The sequence below is a fragment of the Varanus komodoensis genome, unplaced genomic scaffold (genome assembly GCF_004798865.1).
Source record: "Varanus komodoensis strain SLA01 unplaced genomic scaffold, ASM479886v1 scaffold53, whole genome shotgun sequence".
NCBI lineage: Eukaryota > Metazoa > Chordata > Lepidosauria > Squamata > Varanidae > Varanus > Varanus komodoensis.
The window spans coordinates 2,564,003-2,587,435 of record NW_025336126.1 but is presented as its reverse complement, the minus strand read 5'-3'; the positions used below and the strand labels follow the sequence as shown (position 1 = coordinate 2,587,435).

The following is a 23,433-nucleotide window of genomic DNA, read 5'->3' as shown; positions in this document are numbered from 1 at the left end:
GCATTATTCTGGAGTACTGCATCCAGTTCTGGGCACTACAGTTTAAGAAAGGTGCAGACATTCAGATGATCCAGGGAATGGAAACAAGGCGCCATGAGAGAGTAAAAGAAATGGGCATGTTTGGCCTCTGGAAGACAGGGGATTTGATAGCACTCTACAATGCTTGAAAGGTTGTCACAGAGAGTGAGGCCAGCATCTCTTTTCAATAAGCCCAGAGAACAGGACACGGAATAACGAACTCAAATTACAGGAAGCCAAGTTCCAGGAGGACATCAGGAACTTTCTGACTGAAGTTACAGAAGTACAGCAATGGAACCAAACACCTATGGAGGTTGTGTGCCAAAGGAAACCTATTTCAGTCTAACTTTGTAAATGCATTGTTACTTTGTTATATTTTATATGGTTTTCATTAGTGGTACACTACCTCAGGAGCTTTGGCGATTGGGCAGTATAGAAATAAAATAGGAATACTATTTCCCAGGTCCCCTTCCCAGCAGCCATTCCGTTAATATAGGAAAGAACTGTGCAAAGTCAAGACCCCGGGGCTGTATATTAGGAATAAATACTTCTTCCTATCCTATCCTTCCTATCCACTTCTCCACAAACATTTACCAGATTAAATAATAAATAAAGTTCAGAGGAAATGTTTACAGCAGCACAGAAATGCAGCAGTAGCTGTTTTATTCACTGAATGTTTGCATCACTCAACTGGTTTAGTTCACACAAGCCTAGCCCTCCTGTTGCTTTGATGCCATCTCATTCACAGTTAGAAGTTCAGGGCAGTCCCTTGTTAGACACACACACACTGGAATGCTCTGTCATCAGCAGGTACAGTTGCAGTCATCTCAATTCAGGGACATGGTACTGTATAAGCATGTTTGACAGAAGCCTATTTGAAACCAAAAATATAATTACTTTAGCATTGCTAAATCTATGCCCGTTACTGGAAGGCAAAGGCCTGTGGTAGAAAGCATAGAGGACTGGTGTGAGCAGGTGAATTATCAAGACTCTAAGAAGCAGCTCCCAATCCAAGAATTAATGTGAAGAGAATTAAAATTCTCTTCTACCTCCTCACCCCAAACCCAAAAAGAACACAATCACACATAGGGACTTTAACACAGGTATTTCTTCCCAGAAATGTACAGGTTATAAACAGATTTCAGACCAACAGTTTCATGCTGCAGCCATGAAAACACACTCCATGAATCCAAGCGATTTCAACCATTGCTTTCCACAACTCTGCAACAAACCCAGTTTTGTAGCATTAACATGGGGATTTGTTTCTCCCCTGCTCCTCAGGGGGAAAGTCACACTTGTTTTATCCTCAAGTGAATCATTCTTTCTTCTTGCCACACACATACCCAGAAGGTTCTTACCCATGGAATCTACTACACTGGGGCCACTTCCCTAGTCTCTCAGGAGAAAAGAGTGCCATTCTTTAGCACCCAAAGCTTTTCCTATAAACACACACCCCTGAATGTTAAGATGCCATTAACAAGTGGAGCACGTATTACCTCTGCATTTCCCAGAATAGCCATTTGTACACTCACCACTTCCACACAAGATCAGTTACTCATCCTACAATCCCCCACATTCTCTCTCTCTCTCTCTCTCACACACACACACACTCACTCACTCATTTGAATATAAGCAGCTACGGAGTACTCTTTCCAAACTGTGCTGACCAGATTGAAATTAGATCTGTCCCTAATCTGCTACCCCCATCTAACTCCCACATCATCCCCAGCTAGCATGATGGGAGTTGTTGCCTGATGCATCTGGAGAACAGGAGGTTGGGGGAAGGCTGCCCTATTTACTGCTGGAATTCATTTTGTTCTGCCAGATCTTGGCATGCCTCTCATAACGAAGAACACTTATTACAGAACAACACTGAATCAACATATGGAAGAAAAGTACATTTTTAAAAACTCCAGATCTGGTTTTCCCCAACTATGTGTAGATCAGAACATCTGGAGGGCCACATGTTGCTGCCCTCCAGATGTTTTGATCTACAACTTCCATTATCCCTATGCTAGTTAACTTCTGAGAGCTACAGGCCAAAACATCTGGAGGTCCGCAGGCTGCCCACCTCATAAAACCAGGGCAACAAAGGAGCAGCACTCAGACACTATCTTAAACCATTCCTTATCTTCACAGGCACATTGTACACAAATCCAGCCTGCTTTTGCTTGTCCAGTGATGAAGGGGTCTGAATGAGGATTGATCCAGTGACAGTACACTGATTGATCAGTTTAACTTAGCTACACCACACCATGAAAGAGCTCACAGCTTAACTACCCTGCTTCTGAATACTGCATGAGGCCTAAGAAAAGAACTCAGTTCGCTCCACTTCCCCCTGAAGATAATAGGCTCGCTGGTGATACTGTTTGAGGGAGGAAAAATACCACTTGAGTCCAGGATATTTGGAAAGAATGGCTGAGAGCTTAAAGTTCTGAGGGGTTACACAGTCTCTTGAACTCTTAACGGAGGCTTATGCCCGCTACACATGCCCTTCTGATATGTGGTTCGAGTTGTTAGTCAACAGAGAGCAGGTCTGTGACAAAAGCAGGAATGTTATGAGTTGGTCAGGACGCCGCTCTTCTCATTCTTCACTTTCAAGAACTCAGCCATGCTGGAGAAGTACTTCTGGTTGGCTTCAGCTACCTTCTTCTCAGCTGCCTGGGGGTTCACGATTTCCAGACCCTGAAAATACAAGGAAAAAGGTGCGAGTGAATTAAGAATGACTTAAACATGTAAAGTCTTCTGGCCACCTCCATCTGTGGAAGGAACAAAGATGGCCCCTACTTTGCATGGCCTGGATAAAGGTCGAATATTTGCAACATGTTTATTGGCAGAAACGGGGAAAAACCCCCACTGCCCACTGAGGCTGGTAAATCTTGCATCCAAGCATAACATACATCTGCTTAAACTAAAACTCTCAATAAGTACTCCAGGGCAGGTGAAGGGGGAAATCAAGAGGTTTTAGGGTTACACCTAAGATAGTGTGCATTCCAGCATTTTAAATCTGGGGTGCCCAACATGGCCCCTGCAGGCACCTCCAGTAGTAACTGTCAAGCGATCCCCACCAAAGTATCCTGAAATTAAGTTTTTAAAAAGGAAAATCCTCACTCTAAAAAATATTCATAGATGATTGTGTATAAAATACATTCAACTTTCTAACAATATATAACTTTCAATAAAAGCCAAACTAGATATCCAAATATGCATACATTTGAAGTTGGTATGTAAATACAACCTATTTGTATATGAAAAGAGTGAAGGTCCTCAGTCCATTGCAATATAAGAGATGAGTGTTTATCCTTCCAATTTTGTAATATATTTCTTTTAGCTCACAGAAGGACACGGAGAATCCATTTCTCCTTCCATTTGTTTAATCCCTATGAATGCAAATGTGAAATAGTGGCTAAGAATTCTAGTCCTGGGACTAGGACTCAGGAGATGAAGTCAATGACTTTGGGCCAGTCACAGACTCTCAGCCTATCTCGCAGGGTTGTTGTGAGGATGAGGAGAGGAATTCTGTAAGCTGCCATGAGTCCCTTAAAAGGAAAAAAGGCGGGAGATAAATTAAAAAAAAATTAAAAGAACACTCATATAAATGAATATTGAAGACTGATTGAGTACAAACTCTGTGTAATAGCCTGCTCCCAAAAGAAGCAACTACTGGATGTTGCCAAAATATATGTTTAAAAGAGGCATTAGCTGTATTGTACTGCCAGGATTAGCTAAAGTAGAGATTCTCTTACTAAAGAGACTTTGCAGTATCAAATAGACATAAAAGAGAAGTTTTCCCGAAGCGGATACAACCCAAGATCTGTAGATGGAACGGAAGGGATGCCAAAGCAGAAATCCACTGAGCAAGTGTTTTGTGATGACGTCCTACAACAGTTTCTCAAATTCCCACATATGCCTATAGGTCCAAAAACCTTGGAGACCACTATTCTAAGCTATCATTTCTGAAAAGCTTCGTAAAAAGATATTACCTTCTGCAATGGCAGAATAAGAATAATATTCAATTTGCTTAAATCCTTTGCTATACAAATCCTTCAAAACACCTAGAACCCAACATTCCTAGCTCTTTCTACACCTAAAACCCCTCCAAGACAGCCATCCCAGTTTTCAGGTATCTGAAGTGTGCCGAGAGCAGTACGTACCTGCAATGGAGTGAAGGCCACGCTGGATGCAGTGCCTGAGGACCGGTCCCGAATGGTAGACTTCCCTCCATAGACCATGCTTTGCTTCTGGAGCGTGCGCTGGCAGGGAGGACATGTGCAAAAGGCAGCCATTAGGACTTTTGTGAAGGGAGATGTGGAAAGAGCTAAAAGGGATGCTGAAACCCAGAGAGAGGGCTGGACCATTTGCAGCCCCCAAATCAGAAGGACAAGGCCTACATTTGCTGCCTTCCCAAATACCAGAAGCTCATCAAATCCATGTCACACACCAAGCCATCAAGGATCTGACCCTCTCTGGCTACTCCACTTATCCTGATGCATTCAGTCTCTCTCTCACCCAGGCAAGCAATGGGCCCAGCTTCGCCATCAGCATTCGAATGGAAGCCACTCTTGAGGCTGAAAATCCAGCTACTGTGACCAGAGACTAGTCACAAGCTACGTTGCTAGACCACAAGCTTGATTCTGTGCCTGCTCAGACCTGCGATCTCCGAGAGCAGCCCCATGTCAAGCACTGGGAGAACTTCCCTAAGAGTTTTCACTTGACAAAATGACATGGCTGCAAGAGCTCAGACTCTATGGGACTTCCACCTGCCAGCCTATTTGGCATTAGCTAACCCGAACTATGAACACAGAGTATGAATGGGAAGGGCTGTGGTTCAATGGCAGAGTGCCTGCTTTGCAGGCAGAAAGCCCCAAGCTCCACCCTGGGCATCTCCTGGCTGAGAAACCTCCTGCTGAAACCTTGGAGAGGTCCTACCAGCCGGTGCGAGAGATACTGGGCTCGACTGAGCAATGATCTGACTCTGCGTAAGACAGCTTCCTGTTTTTAATACTGTCTACACATGCCCGGAGAACTTGAACTGAGACCCTCATACTCCTACCCCATCACAGGGGTGCGGAGTAGGGGAGAGACAGGGTAACAGGACAGGGAGCTCCTGGCACTTCAGACAAGGAATCCGCACCCGCTCACCTGCAATGTCTTTGAGATGCGTGCCTTCGTGGCCTCGTTGACTTGTGTTTGCCGGACACGGCCACTGCCTGACTTGCCCAAGTGACCCAGACTGAATCCCAGATCTTCCTGGTAGGCATCCTCTTCAATCTAGGAAAGGAGATGTGTGAGGGGAGGCAGGATAAAGAGAGCAAAAGGTCATGTTTGGATATGTTAATTTCAAGAGAGATTCAAAGGGCACAACCTGTTTGTGCCAGGATGGCTCAAACTGGGACAAATGAGGCTCTTGGAAATCCCATTTCTGCTCAAGCCTGTATATCCCAAAGTGATCTATACCATCACTAACTCTACAATTTATTTATATTTTTATACTTCCCTATAGCCCTGCAGGGCTCTCTGGGGAGTGAACAAGTTTAAAACACGTAACAGTGAAATAGATTCTGTTTCTGTTCAGCCCTCTGATTCTTTCCCTGGAGAAGGGTTTCTCCATGTAATGTTGTGCAAGGATGAGGAACAGAAGCCAGAAATCCTGATTTGTACTTCACTTGTCAGGGTCTAGATTGTCAGCTTATTTGCAAAGACAAACGAGAAAGAAGCCATGTAAGATGCTACACCTCTCCAAAGCTCATCCGGTTTGCCTGTTTTCGGATTTCTGTTAGGCCAAGACGTTCCTTCATTTTGCGATACCTGAAAAAACAAAGGAAATCATTTTGAAAATGAACAGAAAAAACACCAAAGCAGGAGGAGACAGCTGGGGCCAAAAATGAAACATTTGGCATGACAACAAGTTCAGGGAAGGAACTTGTTATTACAGGAATCCTGTATCACCATAAGGTATCAGCTGGGATGCTCTGGGACTCCCAAGCAGGCATGTTTTGTGTATTCCAATAGCAGCTGATCAAATTTGCGCCTCCCAGGCTCATATGGAGATGGCGCCTGAGCTAGCTTTCACACTTACCAAATACTCCGATGCAATTCTCATCTCAAAATTTTATCACAACACAGCCTTCCCCAACCTGGTACCCTCCTGATGTGTTGGACTGCAACTCCCATCATTCCCAACCAGCATGGCCAGAAAACGAATAACTTTCAGAAAATGAACTATTGCATGTTCTCTTTTCCTTGGAAAAATAACATTCGATACAATAAACGCCATCACATTTTAAAATCAAGCCAAAAAGTGTATCTATTTCTGGAGTAGCCCTGGTTTTCATTTTTTAACACATCCAGCCCTGCCGTGCCCCTCAGCTCAGCCCCCCCCCACTCCTTGGGGCATCCCTCGTACCTGCGCCCGCCACGTTTCTTCCTCTGCCCGTCCAAGGGAGCTGGCAGCGGCTTCACCTGTTTGACAGGAGGTGGTTCCTGCCATTTGTCAAATTTCCTTTCAATTTCCTCCTTCAGATCGTACCCAACCTAGATTGGAAACAGAAGGAAAAAGCTGTATGGGTTACACAGCAAGGTGGGGAACCTTTTTCAGTCCAAGGGGCACAAGGTTTCAACAGAAGCCGGCTGGGGAGGTTGACACTTGCACAGCAGGCAAGGCTAGTGCCAAAGTGAAGTTAACCAATGCTGCCGCCTTCTCTGGGCAGGATGCCCGATCACCATCTCCACTGTGTGCGGACTCCATCTCCCCACCCCCTGAAACACCCCCAAGGTTCCCCAACATGGCATTCCAAATTCCTTAACTGGACATTTAAAATATTGCTCTCACCCTTGGGGAGAAAGAACAGAACCGCAAACATGTACACCCCACAACAGAGGTCACACCAGCATCCCCTCATTCCAGCTTGTGTAACACTCTCTGCAAGATGAGTGGCCAACCTCTGCCAGAAGGGAGGCACAGTCAGCAGCTGGACTGAGGCTTGATGGGCAACATCTGGCCTCTGGGCCAGAGGCTCCAACTCCCAAGCTACAGGGCTCAGCTTTGTCACTCCTCTCATTTCAGTCTTTCCCCAGGGAAGAATCAGGAGTCCCAGTCTTCATTCTTATCCTGTTCAAACCCCTCACTCCCCAAATTAATGCATCCATTGGACATAATGACTGGATTAGAATTTGGGAGATGCAGGTCATATCATTCCTGAGTTGGGAAGCTTGCTATGGGACCTTGGATAAAAGGGACAAAGGGCAGAGGAGCCCCAAGTGCTGCTGCTCCCCAGCCCTTTTACAGAAGGGCAGCGTCAGTGGCTAACAGTTACAAAACACACACCATTCTCCCCACCATCCTCATTCTTGTAATTCCATTTCAAGTTATTTCTGCTTTAAGGAAATGGATGCATTCTGATTTTCACAATCATTATCTGCCTGCCACCCTGATGGACCACCAGGGAGAACTTAAAAACATGTGCTGGTTTTCAGGCCTGCATGGGACTTGTAAAGGAGCTCAAAAAGATAGAGCAATAAAATCATGTTTAAAAGAAACCAATTTACCAAAAATAGGAACTTAACAAATACTGAGCATCATTCAACAGCAAAGCTGTCTAAGCAAACATTTTGACTGTCTTTCTGAAGGTCAGGAATGAAGGGGCTAAAAAAGCATCCCAAAGGAGGGAGCTCTAGATTCTGGGTGCAAACAGCAAGGTGGCCCCATGTACCAAAGCATTTGGGCCCTTCAGACTTCTAAGAAAGATCCCTGGATTATGCCTCCACCAGTCCAATATACAGCATCCCTTGTCCTGCATTCCTCACCTTCCCTTCTGGGCTCTCATGGAAACTGTCCACTCGTGCTGCCAGGGTGCATTTTGCTGACACCAACCGAGCTGCCTTCCTCCGCAGATCCTGTAAGGAAGGAGTGAAAACCAACCCTGACTTGCTGCTGCCACAAAGCTCAGCTGCCAGAACAACAGGAAGGAGAGAATCACACACGCACCGGAGGCAAAGACTGCACTATGTCGCTGTGATAGATATAGCCAGTGTGAGGCAGCACAGAAGTGCTGGAAAAGCCCGACAGCGTCTTCCTCTGAGCACCCAGGAGCATGATGTTACAAGCTGGCATCTTGGAGAGGTTTGTGAGGCCACCCGCAATACCTTGGGAAAGACAATACAGTGTGAACTCCCCCAGTAGCCCAGAAGGGTTTTGCCCAAGTCACAGCTGGTATCTCAGCTATTCCTGCCCCCCGAGATTTGCAAACATGGTGCTCCCCATAGAAAGTTGGTTCTGCAGGTTCCCCAAGACGATCCATTGCCAAAGCCCAGTGATAGAGATCTACCAGAATCAATCACAGAACAGCAATGCAACCTGTGCTGCTAAACGGGGCATTTGTTGGGTTGTATGCTTCATGTTTGCCTTTTTAAAATTTTATCATTTTGTATCTTTGTATATGACAGATTTGGGGAGTTGGAAAAATGGTTACTAAGAACAAAATAGTCCCCCATAGTAGCTGCTGCTTCCCCTTCTCCTTATTACATTACATTTCTATACCGCCTGTAGCCAAAGCTCTCTCGGCAGTTCACAACATTTAAGTCACCCATCCAGATTTCAGCCAGGCCCAACCCCGCTCAGCTTCCAAGATTAGGCAGGATCACGCTCTTCCTGCTATATGGAAGCTAATCCTAGCACAGATGTTTCACCCTTTTGGAGGAAAACCTTCCCCTTCCCCACCAAGCCCCAAATGCTCTCAGTCCCTTTCTGCCAACAGCAGACGGGCGAGTCACCAAAGTTCTATATCCCAGTCCACTCAGCACTCCCTGCTCCATGTCAACATCTGAATTTCTGTCAAGAGTCTCACCCATGATCTTGGCAGCCGTGGAGGCGCCCACAATAATGGACAAGTTGGGGGCGATGAAGGACATGCGGGACTCCACATACTCGTAGATGCGGTGCTTGGACTGATTCAGCTCCAGGGCCATGTCACAGGCCTCCTCAATGCGTTCTAGCTCTTCCTCAGTCAATTGCTGCCTAGAGTGGGAGAAGGACCGTTTGTTAGGCTCTGTGAGCTGCCCTGAGCACTTCAGCTGATGAGCAGTAGAGCAACACAAACAAATCAAGTAATGGAGCCTAGCTGCTTGACCGGCGGTAGGCCCTCTAGATGTTTTGAACTACAACTCCCATCAGCTCAAATCAGGATAGCCAATGGTGAGTGATGACGAGAGCTGTAGGCCAAAACAGCTGGAGGCCCAGGCCCTAACCCTAACCCAGAACATGACTATTGTATTCTAATTCTTATGCTTACCAACATCTAAAATGCTAACATTCCACTTATTGTTCTAATAGCTCTCAGTATGATCCAATAAATACATATACAGTTTTTCCAATGGCGAGTCTTTAGGCAGCTGGTATAGCATTATTTACATACAAAAGGGAAGGATGAGCAGACTGTGGACTGAAGGTTTCTTTTGAAAGAGTATATTACCAAAGCCAGCTTTGTTTTGATGAGTGCTCCATCATTTAGTCAATGACTTGGAACAGGAGCGTTTGTATTTTTAGACAATCATGGGTAGATTTTTTGAAAAGTAAAGTTAAATATAACGATGAATATATGAAAAAGGGGGAGAAGACTAAAAAGTGCCCACTGGCCGTCACTGCTGAAACACATCAGAGCAACTGTGTTCTGCCTTAAGCTCCTGAACTACCTGCCAGGATGACAAATGTGCTGAGCTAGACCATTCAAGTCTACACCAATTCTGTCTAATGTGCAGACGAACAAGCTATTCATTATGCAGATGACTCTTTAGGGTAGACAGTAAAGCAAGAGCACTGAGGCAGAGGAGCATCTTTCTTTTTGACATCTATATCCTATATTTCTGTGATAAAGCATACGTGAGGTAGCTCACAAACTAAAACATTCATAATAAGATAAAGCAAAGAGCAGTTGCATACACAAAGTAAGCACGTAACAGACTAGAACATAATGTCTCAAACTGATTTAAAAATGATCACCATTTTTAGACAGAAAACTGTCTAATGCTTTCCTATAAAGAAGAGGAGCTCTCTGCAAAAGCAAAGGGTTGGGAAATAACCTAGCACAGCAAGCAGAAAAGGTCTGAGCTAGGCCCCCTCCACGTGGGGTGCAGGGTGGCTTCTTATAGGAAGCATTCTTAAAACTCCCCATAATACAGTAGTCCCCCGAAATTTGTGGGGGCTACATTTCTAAAGCACCCGCAAATTGTGAAAAACAGCAAATTTGGTGCCACAGAGGGGTGCCAGCTGCCAAGGGGGTGCAGACAGGAGGCGCGGGCCGGGGGTGGTGCGCACGGCAAGGCAGGGGCAGGCGTGCGCAGAGATCGTTTTCTCTGAGCAAGTCCAAACTCGGAGGAAACGATCTCCTTGCGAGTAAGCGGCCACATGGCAAGGCGCTGGCTTACTTGCAAGGAGATCAGCTTGGACTTGCGGAGAAAAATTCCGCTAAAGACTGAGGCTGCAAGTGCTGAACCGCGACTTCACGGGAGTATACTGTACTGCTTCTGACCTAGGGTCTCAAGTGGCACAGTCCATTCTGCCTCCTTCAGCAGCTTAGATAATTTCACATTTAATCTCTGTTCTGTTCCAGATGTTGACAGATCTGACACATCCCCACTGAACCCCCACCTCTGCCCTGGCAGGGTGCCCACCTTACCCCTGGGTAGTGGATGCTGTGACACTGACTACCATGATGGTGGCATTGGTAAGGATCTGCTGGAGGTTCTCGTTGTTCTTGCATTTGTCCAAACTGTTGCCTAGTTCCTGCAAAGGTCAGAGATTGTAAGGAAATGTTAGCTCCTGAAGCAGAGGGAAGGCAAATCTCTAGCTCCCACCTGGGCTGTCATGACAGGCATCATAAGCATGGACAACTCAGGCTTCATCCATATTCAGGGAAATTCCAGCTATACCTTTACTGCAAAGCATGATCTCTGCTCAAGAGCCAGTTCTAGTTTCCATCAAGGTTGGTTATCAGTGAAATTGAAGAATACTCTTCTAAATTTAAAACTTATTTCAATCACTCTATGTTCCTCAAAATATTCACTTAAATGTGGCGCACCCACCCTAAATAAGTGACAATTACCATCTTCTAGCAGAAATAACTGAGGGATTCCTTTGCTAAGGATTGCAGGGCCTCTGGGAATGCTGCTAGTCATCAATGCAAGCTTCAAATTAAATCAACAAATTTCAAGACATAAGCACAATACCTTCACAGTACGGATGTAGTCCAAAGCATTGGGAACAAGGGATTCCAGTTCTGGAAATCGCTTGGAGTATTTGTCTCGGATAAACTTATGAATAATGTCTGGAGGAGATAAAAGGCAAAGATCAAACATGAAGGCTGAGAGTGACGCAGAGCGTGGTTATACCTGAGACAACAGAAGCAGGCTTCCAGAAGTCGTAGTTGTGCTGGACTGTCAAGTCGTTTCGAGGACTAGACTGGGCCGTGCATTGCCCAAGGGAGGAAGTGTGCCTGCCAAAACGGCCCTCGAAATGCCTGACACGTTCTGCTTCTCCCTTGCACACGGTCACTGTTTGCACCCTACACTTTCTGGCTTCCAGACTTCTATTTACTAGGTTCTCCCTCCCTGGAGAATCCAGTCTTTGCGAAATCTGCAAACTGCTCAATTCGTCCTGCCATCTACGTGACAATCAGTAGTGGCTGGTGTATTGTTCCAAAGCTTTCTCCACCTTCCCCTCCTACCAAAGCAAGCAGCTAAGGCTTGTACTCACTCAGCTCATTCTCGATCTCGACTGTTAGGTTGTTGGCATCCACAATGACTCTGTATTCCGGGGCAGCCTCTACTGGACCTAGAACTGGGAAGACAAGAAGGGCCACAGTCAAGCTTCATTCAGCACATGTAACTAAAGGAATGGCGAGATGGGCTGTGGACCAAGGGCAGGATCTCTTTCAGCATGACAGTCAAGTAGCATTTCAGAGAAACACTTGGCAGCAACTTTCCAGTTGTGGGTGGAGCTGAAAGCAAGAGAGGCAGAGCCAGAAGCAGATGTGGTGGGGGCTAACAATATGTCAGCATATTGTAGCTTAAGAGCTCTCTCAGTAATTTATGTCTCAGGAGCGCATTTCAACCTTTTAGGATGAAGAACCTGCACAAAACCCAAGAAACTACCAAATGATCCATGGTGGGGGGCGTGGGGGTATGTCCTTCTGGAGAACAGCCATGATTGGGATCCCACGTCTGGGTTCCTCACCCTGGTATATGGACGTGTAAGACCCTATAGGGGTTATGCACTGCAAGAATGGGTTTGGGGCTTCTCCGAGGGCAAGGATCCAAAGATACATGTACATACATGTTCAAGGATTCTAAGCATGCAGAATGTACATCTGTGTGGTAATCTTCAAATCAAATATGACTCCATACCTTCAGATGCTTTGGGCTGTTTACTGATGTATTCCTCAATCTTCAACATGATTTCAGCAAACTACATAGAAGAAAAAGAAAGATATGTTCAAGCATGCTTTAAGGATGGCTCCTTTAAAGTCAACCTTTTTCCCAAGTCCAGAAAAAGAGCAGAAGATTAGAGAAGAGATTTTCCCATCCTGTTCCGGGGAATCCTGGTGCCCTCTAGCTCTTCCGACGGCAACTGCCAGCATTCCTGTCTACTGCTCATGCTGGCTGAGAGGAGGTGAAATGCAAAACAGTCTTCTCCTTCTGCCCTAAGCAGTTTGGCCATAAAAAGTTAACCGTCTCCAAGTTTATTAAAGTGGCTGTTGGTGCTCTCAGAGGAAGGTGCCTCTGCAGCTCCAGACAGTTCCCTCACCATCTTGCTGTCCCACAGCTTTGCGATACTCTTGACTGAATCCGTTGCCAGATCTATTTGCATCTCCTCCTGAACATCCTCAATGGGAGGCTCATCTTCCTCATCCGCAAAGCTGCCATCTTCTTCCTCTGCTGCCTCCTCGAGGTCAGCCAGTAGCTCATCAGCTAAAGACATGGTAGATCAAGGCTGCAGAGGAGACACAAGGTTAGGGGGGAATAAAACCCCAAATAATATCTTCTGGCATACATATTCGGAGTCTTATTCATCTGTTATTTCCCTGAGTTAGAAGACTTGGAGCATTTCTTAGTATTATCTACCCTAACAGAGCCATGAGGTTGCAGCAATCCCCAGAACTCCCCAAATAGTCAAGCACAGCTACTATAGGGCCTCATCCTGTTCTGTACCATCCATGCCTACAGGTCATGAAAGACTGGAGTTAAGTAGCAGTAAGGCAGATTTTAGTTGACCAGGGAAAACTTCCTAAATGTCCTAGTAGTCATACAATGGAACCAACCACCCAAGGAGGCAATGGGCATTCTGTTGCTGGAGGCATTCAAGCAAAGACTAGGCAGACATATGCCAGGGACACTTTAAACTGGAATCCCACACTAAGCATAGGGTTGAACTCAATGGCCCCTTCCAACTTTATGGTTCTAGACATCTATCAACAAAAGGTCTGATCCACTGTGCTCTTCAATTTCAATTTCTCATTTCCTTCTGTTTCTCAGCCCCTCATCCCACCCCCACCCCAGCATATTTCTCTCCTTCCAGTTGTGACTGCACACTGTGGAAATCCATTTCAGTTAAAAGACCTTTCCTCAGGCCTGATTTCTCCAATAAACTCTGCAGTTTCAAATTCATAAACAAAGAAAAGAAAATGCGGGAATGTGATTATTTCTTTATTTATAAAATTTGTATGCCATCCAAGTACTTGCATCTCTGGATGGCTTACAACATAGATAAATTGACAATCCACTCTGGCTGCAAATTAGTAAAATACAACAATAAAATTCAGTATTAAAACATATTAAATATTGATTAAATAAAAAGGTCTTGACCTGGTGCTGGAAAACATGTAATGATGGCACCAGGTGGACCTCTCCGGGGAGCACATTCCATAGACGGGGCGCCACTGCAGAGAAGGCCCTCCTCTGGGTACTCTGTCTCCTAACGTCTTTCACAGAGGGTTCCTGGAGGAGGGCTTCTGTTGCTGATCTCAGGGGGCAGTAGGGCAAATAGGGGAAAAAGGCGTTCCTTCAGGTATCCTGGTCCCAAGCCGTTTAGAACTTTATAGGTAATAACCAGCCCCTTGAACTGAGCCCAGACTTCCATGGGAAGTCAATGGAGCTGACAGAGGACTGGGGTTATATGAGAATAACGCTCAGTCCCCGACAGCATCCTGGCAGCTCTATTTTGAACCATCTGAAGTATCCGGACTGTCTTCAAGGGCAGTCCCACGTAAAGCGCGTTACAGAAATCCAACTGGATTTGTTTGATTACAAACTAATGCCAGAAGGGATAGCAATGTAAGAAACAAGAATAGCTGATTACTATGCAGAACAAAAATGTAAAACAAGACCCAGACAAAACAATAAAGTGTCTTACTGGGGCAGGGGCATTCTCAAGTGATAAGGAGATATGATATTGCAACGGTGCAGAACCTCAAGATACTAGCATATTCTGGATTGAAGTTACTGCCAGTAACTAAGCCTAAGGAAAAGCATTTCAGCATTTTTGAATGGGGAGCAAAACACACAAACACAGGCTAGGAAACCACAAAATAATTGTTTTTGTGGTCATCTGGGAAATACCAGGCCAGCCTGGGACCTAATGTGTGATATTTTGTTTATTTATTGTAATTACAGCCTGCTTTTTTTTTCTTCCAAGGAACTCAAGATGGCTTACATATTTCTCCTTCTCTTCCTCCACTAAATATTACTCTCACAACTACCCTGGGCTTAGAGTTTGTGACTGACTCAAACTCACCCAGTTAGCTCCTTAGCTGAATGGGGACTAGAACCCAATCTCTTGAGTCTCAGTCCCACACTCTTCCCCACTACACCACACTGGCTCTTCAAGGAGTCCCATTCACGCCTAGTTACTTAATTAACAATACTTATTATTTATTGTGATCACTGCTGACAGAGAACAATCGCTATTCATCTGAAGGCAATGTGATGTAACCGTTAGAGGGCTGAACTGTAAAGCTGAGAAGACCCAACTTCGGATGCCCAGAGCCATGCAACGCGATGAATGACCTCGGGCCGGTCACGCTCACTCCGCTGGCCAACCTCACAAGGTTGTTAGTAGGATAAAAGGCGGGAGAGACCCACCCACGCCACCCTGCGGCCCTCGGAGGAAGGGCAGAAGCGTAACAAATAAGAGAAATCTACCCGACCTTCCCACCTACCTTCTTCCCGTATCCACCGAACTACCTCGGCCCAGCCTCTCTCTCCACGGCCTCGTTCCCCTTTCGCCTCAGCGGCTCGTGGCGCCAACCTCGTCTCGCCGCAGACGAACACCGCCCACTTCCCCACCTCTCAGTCTCACAGTGAATACGTCACCCTCCACCTCCGTCGCTCCCCGTGTCGTCATCAATCAACCTCTACGAACGAGGAAGCGAGGAAGTAGGAAAGGTTGTGCGGAATAATTTTTTCCGTTCAGAGTGGCTCTCAGTCTTTTGTGAGACAAAAAGTTAGCGCAGCCTCACTCTGTTTTGCAACCTTCTTTCTATAATGCCGCCTCACATCTTTGCAACGGGGCCCCCACGCACATGGCCGCATTCAACGCTCTAGCTTCGGAAGGGTTCTCATTTCGACTCATTTCTCGAGAAGATATCACTGGCGTTTCTACCATGCCAACATTTTCTTAGCCATTTCCTGCTATGAGAAAAAGGGAACGGCTTATACTCAGCCGTACAAAACTTCCGCGCAAAACCGCTCTAACTTCACTGCAAAAGTGATAGGATTCTTGACATAAAGATGACAACGGTTAGGATGTCGGCTCTACATATTCTATCTCTATAGTCACGCCACACTGAAACGCCTTATACGCAACTGCCCTTCACTGCGCAAGCGCGACTCTCTCCGAGTCGGTTTCCAGGATACGAACGAAGGGACGGAAAGATCGACGCTCCAACTGTTTCCGTAACTATGACGCGAAGCCTTTCATATGCTTGGCTATTCTCATTGCGTCATCGGAGAGCGACATAACCTCTCTTCCCCTTTCCGTTGTGGTACGGCCGTCCCAGTAAGCCGTTTTATTGTAAACGTCATCAAGCAGCGACGGCTTATCCTTACACTCGCCCAAGAATCGTCCGCATCGCCAAGGAGACCGGAGAGATTAAGGTGGGGTTGACGCAATAGCAAATCTATCTGTGGAAAATACCTGACCAGTCGGACTGCCCGTGTCTGTGATGCTTCTCAGTGGCGGCCGTTTGGCTGTGGAAATTCTTTCCTAAGAGAGCTGCCAAAAGCAGAGCCTCTGAACCTTTCACAAGCATTATTGGGCTTCTCTCTCTCTCTTGGCCAGGATTAAACTTTCATTTGTGAACGAGACACTAGAACAACCTTTCCCAACTTAGTGCTCTCTACATGACTTGGACAGCAACGCCCCTCACTGGCCATGCTGTCTGTGGATAATGGGAATTGGAATCTAGCACCTGGAGGGGAATAGTTTGCAGAACACTTCACTAGCTCAGGCTTTCTTTAGCACCTTTTAACCTGAAACCTTACTCTGAGTGTCCCTAAATTGCAATCGACTTTGAGCTGTGGAGAAAGGATGGGGGGAAAGGGGGAGGGGGAGAAATCTATGATTATTACAAAGCAGATCCTATTGAGTTCAATGGCAAGTTCAGTGGCAGATGGAGGAATTTTGCTATTCTGGGGACAGAGATTCCTAGTTTAACTATTCCGTGTGTATATTATATTTATGTGCCTTGGGAATGTTTGGTCTCTTAAAAGGTGGAGGGAATGGGGATACATAGCAACATGGATAACTCTTTAAGTGCTCCTTTGTAACAATTTTGCGTGGATTAGTATGGTGGAGGAGGGGTGTTTAAAATTAACAGTATATTTTTCTTTTTCTTTTTAAAGACTTTTTCTTTAAGTCTCCAGAGCAATATCATGGCTGCTGTTAGCTTTGAAGAATTCTCTGTGCCGCCTGGCTCAGAGCTGGCCCTGCCGCCACTTTTTGGTGGCAATATCCTTGAGAGTGAATTGGAGACGGAGGTGGAGTTTGCTGACAGTGGGATACCAGAGGAGGAGGAAGAGGAGGGAATGTTGCGCCAGGAGGAGATGACCCGGCGCAAGTGTCAGGTGCTGGCTCGGCGCTGCAAGGAGTTAGAGCAGGTAAAGGATTGTTGGGAAGGGTGGCCTTAACACATTAGCTAGGGCAATAAATATATGGCTGCTTCTCTGGTTTGCTTTCCCTTTGCCTCCAAGTGAAATCATATGAAGCTGACTTATACAGGATCAAGCCACCGATCTGATATTTGGCCAGTGCTGTCTGCCTGGACTGGCAGCAACCATCCATGATCTTTGGTAGCATTTGTTTACCTGAAATCATTTGTCAGGAGATAGATAATCCACTTGTGAATCTCCAGATGTTGTTACATGCTGTCCAGTCATTTCCAACTTATGGGGACCCTGTGAAAGAATGACCTTCAAAATGTTCTAACTTTCGCAGTCCTGCTGAGCTCTTGTTTAATGCAGGACTGTGGAATCAGTCTATCTTATAGTTGGTCTTCCCCTTTTTCCTTTGTCTTTGCCTTTTTCTAGCATGATTGTCTTCTCCCATGAGGTGAGGTTTGAACATGGGATACCCTGGCCTTAAATCCAGCATCTGCTCTAAATGTGCAAGAGGAAAGAGACTGTAACGTTTAGGGCAGAGGGGCATTAAACCATGCCAAATTAAGATTCAAATGGCACAACCTGTTAAAACATTGGATAAAGGACCTTTGGGAGGGGAGAAGGGAAGGCAAGAGAGCCGTCACTCAGATGTGTGTGTCACTTCACCCACCATTACAGGTGAATGAGAGGATGCTAAACCGGCTGCATCAAGTCCAGAAAATAACACTGCGGCTCAAACAGGAGCGTAGGTGAGTCCAACAGTACTTTGGGGCTGATGTTTCAAGATCTTCCTCTTCTTAGAGGAGGACATAAGAATGAGGCCAACTGTGTGTTTGGTCTGGCATCCTGCTGCCAATGGTAGTGAGCCAAATAGCTCTGTGAAGCCCATAAGGAGGGCTGTTTGGTATTTTGGGGTCATGCTGCCACTGAACATGGTGGGTCCATGAAATGTCCCTGCCCAATACACCCACCGGCTGTGAATTTTTCTGATCCCTTTTTCAGGCAGCCTCAGCCAGCGGCCATTGCCCCATCTCATGAGGCTGGATTCCTGAAATGCGCGGTGCCTTGCATGCGAGCACAGCATTGCCAAAGGTTTGGTGAGGGTGCAGAATGGCTTTCTAGTAGACCTCTGTTTCCCCTTCAGGTTTCTCATGAAAGTCCTGGATTCCTATGGTGATGATTACAGGCAGGGGCACCTTGATATCGTGCTGGAGGTAAGATTGTGTGGGTCTGAGGAAAGAAGTCAGCAGGTGGGGCAAGAACAGGAAGACATTTCACCAAAACCAAGAAGGCAAAACAGAACTGGGATGGGGAGGGAGATGGGAAAGCAGCTCAACTGATGCCAGGGATTTTCTCCATGTGAGGATATTATATATTGTATTTGAAGTACATAGGGTTGGATTCGGGCCTATTCAAAGGAGTCATGACTTAAATCTCATAGATTTTTCTGGGACTCCAGAAAAGGCTGGATGAGTAAGGCTGGATCCAACCCGTCATGTAGCACTTTATATTTTCCTATTGCATTTTATTCAGTTAGCCCATAACACTGTTGGCCACCATGATCCTTCCAAATAGGAAAAGTTAAACCAGGTGTGCCATAGTGAAGCACTGGTGCTCCCCCAAGTCACTGGAGAGGGACCAAGTCTGCAGCATCAGTCCGGTGCATCTGGCACCAACTGCTTCTTGCTGCCATAACAAAGGGAGCCACCCTCCTTAACAAAATACCTTCCACTCATTGCCTTCCTAGCTGAATTTAGTATGCCCTCTAACAAGGAGGGCCAAACCTCTTTCAGACTGAATTTTATTTCAGAAAAGTTCTTGGAGGCCAGTTCCAGGGTTGGGTGGGGTCTACGGCAAAAGGGGTGGGGCCAAAATACCATCATAATTTAGTTTTATGCTCTTACTGTCGATAGCTGTGCCTTAGAAAAGGCATTTCAAGCTTTTAGAATGGGAGAGGGGGAAATGGCCAGGAAATGATTTAAAGCCTTTTGCTTTCCGTATTGCACTCATGCAAACCCCAAGGGGAATAAGGGCCCTCTTGTTGTATCCTTAAGGACAAGAAAATTCAAGAATGGAGACAGCCTGCCCAAATTATCATCTTTCTCTAGGATGAAGGGAGCCACAGCACTGATGCACCAACTCCCAGCAACACAGAGAATGAGCCCCCTGAGAAAGAGGCCTCTCGGTGCCTCCCAGGCCCTCTGCCAGCCCAAGAGCCTGAGAGCCTCTCACCAACTGAGGGCCCTGCCAGCAAGAAGCGGCGGCGCCTGCTGCGAGAGGAAAAGGAAGCACGGACACGGCGAGTGGCCCAAACGTTGCTCCCCATGGAGGAGTTTCCGGTGCAGGTACTGGAGAACATGAAGGGTTTGAACTTGACCCTGACACACACGCACCTGGGCGCTGAGCCAGAACTAGGCCCCGTATCAAGTCATGTGGCCAGGCTTATGTGTATGCCACAGTGGCTTCCTCAGGCTGGTGCCTTCCAGATGTGTTGGACTGGAGAGGCCCCCATAATTCCCAGCCAGCATGGCCAGTGGAACCAGGGGGAAAAAGGCTGCTCCAGGCTCCGCCTGTTCATCTCCTAGTGCACTTAAATATTTCAGTAAACTGCTTGCAGCCCAGAAACTTGTTGGGCCTAGTGTATCTCCTCCCTGGGGTACCTGCCCATTCTTTAAGAGAGTGGTTGGACCTAGTGGTCCTCCAGAGGTTGTTGGGCTCTAATACCTATTCATTCCAGCCAGCATGGCCAGTGGTCATGGATGATGAGAGTGGGAGTCCCTACAATGTCTGGAAGGGTGCAGTCATCCCACCCTTGCTTGAAGAGCAGCTGATGCATCCTGTTTGTGTACGTCCTTGCCTTCGGAGACCCAGTTAGTAGCAAGGTATGAGGCAGCTTTCCTGGTAGTGGCTAGGGATGTGGCGGAATCCATTTGGGAGCTGAAAATCTCCAGACTCTGGTCCCCTTTGCAGCATCTGAGTCAGACATCCTGGTGAGCATGCCCAGCGTTCGTGGGGTGCTTGCCAGAAATTGAATCCCACATACAAACACTGTCCTCCTCCCATGCCGCCATTTGTGCTGCTGCTCCTGACACAGATGAGGGGTGGTGCTTGGGCAGCAGTCATAGAGGGCTCCCCTCCTGGTGAGCCCTGCATGACCACTGCCCAAGCAACACCCTTCTTCTGTCAGGCGTAGCAGCATTGTCGTGCCTGATGCGCAAGAAAGTTGTTCTTGTGTGGCTCCCCAAGCATCCTCCTCCTCCTCTGTCCGGTGCAGTAACATAAACTACTGCTGCACCGGACACAGAAGAAGGTTGCCAGTTGCATGACCTTCACTCTGCAAGAGGACTTTGCAAGACCAGGCTGTGCACAAGAGGAACTCCACAAAACGCTAGAGGGACAGACTCTGGGGAGTTTCATTGGAACCCTCGTGACAGCATCCTCACACATGAAACTCTGTCCCTGTTGCCCCTTTATTTGTATTACAGCAACAATACCTGCTTTTTAAAACTAGCGTTTGGTGCCGCTGACCATTAATTTTATATGCTGGGCATTAGTTTTTGTTCTTTGCTGTTTTGGAGATGAGGTGTTGCTGCTTTTATTCATTGTCTGTGTTTTAATCATCATTTCTATGCTTTTAAGACCTTGAAAGATGCTTTGGGTGATTCCTTTTTTGAGGGGCATAGGGGAACGAGTATGATTAGCTATTAAAACAATTAAATATATTTATTTTTAGCATGAAATTAAGAATCTCAGCTTTTCTTTGCAAAGCAAGCTTTTCCTCCTGATTTCCCATCCTCCCCCAAAAGGAAAAAAAAGATGGAAGCATCCCACTTCTTGGCAGAACAATTTTGTATCTGCTTTTTTTTTTTTTTCAAATAAGCAAAATTATCCCAGCAAAAACAACTCATGTGGTTTCTTCTAACCACAGAACAGCAAATGCATAACACATGGAGTCTTCTTTTTGGCTTGAGACAGTATTTCTAATCACTGGTTTTTCTGGCAACAGATAAAATCAGAAGAGGATTTCCAGTGTGAGCAAGAAGATGTCCTCGCTCCTACATGGCAGCAGTCCAGCCCCCAGGACAAACTACTCCATTATCCCAAGTTTTCAAGCCCGGGAGCCTGTTCTGATTTTGACTGAGACTGGCCACTCACTTGACTCTCAAAGGAGACTGTATATATCTGCAGGCCTTTTGGCGCTCTCCTGGGTTAAATAGGCCAGTGGGCGGTCTGAGGATGCCTTGTTCTACTCAAAGGAGCACCAGTTCAGATTTAAGGAACAAGATGTGGACAATGGAACTGTCACTCACTTCCAAGAGAACTGGATTCAAACCAGCATGAAGCTGCTGAGGAAAAGCTGAAAGACAAAACAGACTGCCCTGGACTTTTATTAAATAGCATGTGGTAGTCAGTATGTAATTATATTCAAGCTACTCCATTGTACAGCAGCTTTTTCTGACACTGTGCCCTCCCAACAGATTGGACTATAAGTCCCGGCATCCCAGATGCTAGGAATAGTAGTTCAACCCATCAGGAAGCAACCAGGGTTGGGAATGCATTATTAGAGAGGTTTATTGTTTCTGTTCTGTGTTCAAAAGGTAAACATTGGAACTGGATTAAGGATATGTAACAGTGCTTAAGTCTTAAATGTTTTGTGTGTGTCTGCAGGCTGGGGAGGGTATAGGGCAGAGAGTGGGGAGACAGAGTTGGGTCATTTGTGAGAGAGGTAGAAGTCTTTAGTCTCTACTTCATCACCCTTCCTAGAGCAGGTCTTGTGAGTTTCTAGAAGTAACCTACATCTGATGAGAGTACAACTATCTCCCACTTTTCAGTTCCAATACAGTGAAAGGAAAATGGAAGGCGCTGCTGTTTTGTGTACCAGGCTTCTTCTGAGGGGGCAAAGAGACTTCCTACAGCTATTAATTGTGTCCTGGGGAGGGCGTGGGATCCTTCGAAGCCATGATCTGTTAAGAGTATCTCAGCCAGTGGTTCTATGAGACGCAGCATCATGAACAATTCCAGTCTGCACTAGAGCAAAACTCTCCAAGAAAATTGTATGAATCATGCAAGTTCAATTTGCGCATTTCTGAGCCATAGTTACACATCAGAGAAAACACGGAAGTCACCAATGCTGCCTCCTTTCCTAAGCATATACCTACACCTTTTCACATCTTTAGAACTGTGAGGACTAGAATCCTTTAACAAAAATCCTGCAAAATACTTACACCTTTGAATTGAACAAAGCAGGTATAACAAAGTTGTACTTGGCAGTCATCAGCAGAATGCATTTATTTATTTGATCCACATCCTGCCTTTTTCTTTTGTAAAGAACTCAAAGTGCCTTACATCATTCTCCTTCTGCTGCTCTTCTCTTATCTCTACATTGACAACCCAATTCCGTCCATTGGCTGAGCAGGGACCAGAATCCAGATTGCCTGAGTCCCAGCCCCACACTCTCAACCACTACCTTTAATCCCAGATTTCTCGCAGGGGTGGACAAGATGCCTAAGTCCAGGTCTTTTGAAGTTCGACTCTCATCATTCTTGATCTTTGGCTGTGCTGGTAATGTCCTTCTGGTAGGTGAAGTTCCAAACACGTGGGAATCTACCTTCTCCCCACCTTGGCCTTACAGCAGGATTATCTTCAGATTTGCAGATTTACTTAAAAAAAAACCCCTTGTGATTCAGAAGTCCCCAACCCAAGATACTGGCTTAAGGTTACGATAGGGCATTTACAGTTTAGAAACAGGCTGCCTCCAAGCACATGCTGAGCCTTGTTTTCAGTATCAGAACTGAGCCTTTAGTCTTGTAATTATGCCGCACTGATTTACAGCACCTCCCCCAATTATCCATTTTAAGCAGACTGATTAAGAAATGGGGAGAACATTAAACTATTGGGAGTCAAACTATTTCCAGTTTAGCACAAGCCAGCTAGCAGTCTGCCAGCACAGCCCAATTGCCTTTTGCGTACCTGCATGAAGCAGTTGCATAGAGATCCAAAAAGTTTAGGACACTTTCAACGACTTTCACCTCAACTGATTTCCAGTCATTCTCAGCTAGCATAGCAATGCTGGCTGGGAATGATGGAAGCTGCACCACAGGGCATCTTGCAGATGCCAGACTGGGGCAGGCCCATCTCTTTCAAAGGAGCAGGTAAACATCCTTGGCCTCGGCAACATTGAAAAGTCTTCCTTGAAAGAGTCCTGGGGAATACAGTTTTGTAAAGATGGCTACTTGGACTCCCATCCTTCAGCTCTTCTCAGAACAA

At 46.1% G+C, this 23,433-nt stretch overlaps 2 protein-coding genes across 6 annotated transcripts; one reads left to right on the top strand and one right to left on the bottom strand.

Annotated features, from left to right (window-relative positions):
* Window positions 1-1,108: 1,108 nt before the first annotated feature.
* PRPF31 (pre-mRNA processing factor 31) lies at window positions 1,109-15,379 on the bottom strand. Of its 2 annotated transcripts, none has more exons than XM_044447823.1 (14): window positions 15,228-15,379; window positions 12,818-13,003; window positions 12,418-12,478; window positions 11,768-11,851; window positions 11,242-11,339; window positions 10,692-10,798; window positions 8,865-9,034; window positions 8,006-8,163; window positions 7,825-7,914; window positions 6,425-6,552; window positions 5,754-5,826; window positions 5,161-5,289; window positions 4,173-4,271; window positions 1,109-2,703 (listed from the first exon to the last, which is right to left on the bottom strand). In XM_044447823.1, the coding sequence occupies exons 2-14, from the start codon at window positions 12,989-12,991 to the stop codon at window positions 2,575-2,577; spliced, it is 1,500 nt and encodes a 499-aa protein (XP_044303758.1). In that variant the 5' UTR covers window positions 12,992-13,003; window positions 15,228-15,379; the 3' UTR covers window positions 1,109-2,574. The 2 variants fall into 2 exon arrangements, with proteins under 2 accessions (XP_044303758.1, XP_044303759.1); XM_044447824.1 differs by having other exon boundaries at window positions 15,317-15,337.
* A 658-nt stretch (window positions 15,380-16,037) lies between these two features.
* Window positions 16,038-22,025, top strand: TFPT (TCF3 fusion partner). Of its 4 annotated transcripts, XM_044447827.1 has the most exons (7): window positions 16,040-16,164; window positions 16,912-17,166; window positions 17,845-17,915; window positions 18,311-18,380; window positions 19,275-19,511; window positions 19,904-20,048; window positions 21,173-21,243. In XM_044447827.1, the coding sequence occupies exons 2-6, from the start codon at window positions 16,942-16,944 to the stop codon at window positions 20,039-20,041; spliced, it is 741 nt and encodes a 246-aa protein (XP_044303762.1). In that variant the 5' UTR covers window positions 16,040-16,164; window positions 16,912-16,941; the 3' UTR covers window positions 20,042-20,048; window positions 21,173-21,243. The 4 variants fall into 4 exon arrangements, with proteins under 4 accessions (XP_044303761.1, XP_044303760.1, XP_044303762.1 ...); XM_044447829.1 differs by lacking the exon at window positions 19,904-20,048 and having other exon boundaries at window positions 16,044-16,164; window positions 21,173-22,025; XM_044447826.1 differs by lacking the exon at window positions 21,173-21,243 and having other exon boundaries at window positions 16,038-16,164; window positions 16,926-17,166; window positions 19,275-20,039.
* Window positions 22,026-23,433: the final 1,408 nt, after the last annotated feature.

What these genes read in the sequence shown, in the direction of transcription:
- PRPF31 (XM_044447823.1), bottom strand. Translation starts at nt 12,991, where the DNA reads ATGTCTTTAGCTGATGAGCTACTGGCTGACCTCGAGGAGGCAGCAGAG. An exon ending in AGCTGTGGGACAGCAAGATG is followed by an intron (nt 12,479 to 12,817) that starts GTGAGGGAACTG and finishes TCTTCTATGTAG; the next exon opens with TTTGCTGAAATCATGTTGAA. An exon ending in TAGTGCAGTCTTTGCCTCCG is followed by an intron (nt 7,915 to 8,005) that starts GTGCGTGTGTGA and finishes CCTTCCTTACAG; the next exon opens with GATCTGCGGAGGAAGGCAGC.
- TFPT (XM_044447826.1), top strand. Translation starts at nt 16,942, where the DNA reads ATGGCTGCTGTTAGCTTTGAAGAATTCTCTGTGCCGCCTGGCTCAGAG. An exon ending in GCTGCAAGGAGTTAGAGCAG is followed by an intron (nt 17,167 to 17,844) that starts GTAAAGGATTGT and finishes CCACCATTACAG; the next exon opens with GTGAATGAGAGGATGCTAAA. An exon ending in CGGCTCAAACAGGAGCGTAG is followed by an intron (nt 17,916 to 18,310) that starts GTGAGTCCAACA and finishes TTTCCCCTTCAG; the next exon opens with GTTTCTCATGAAAGTCCTGG.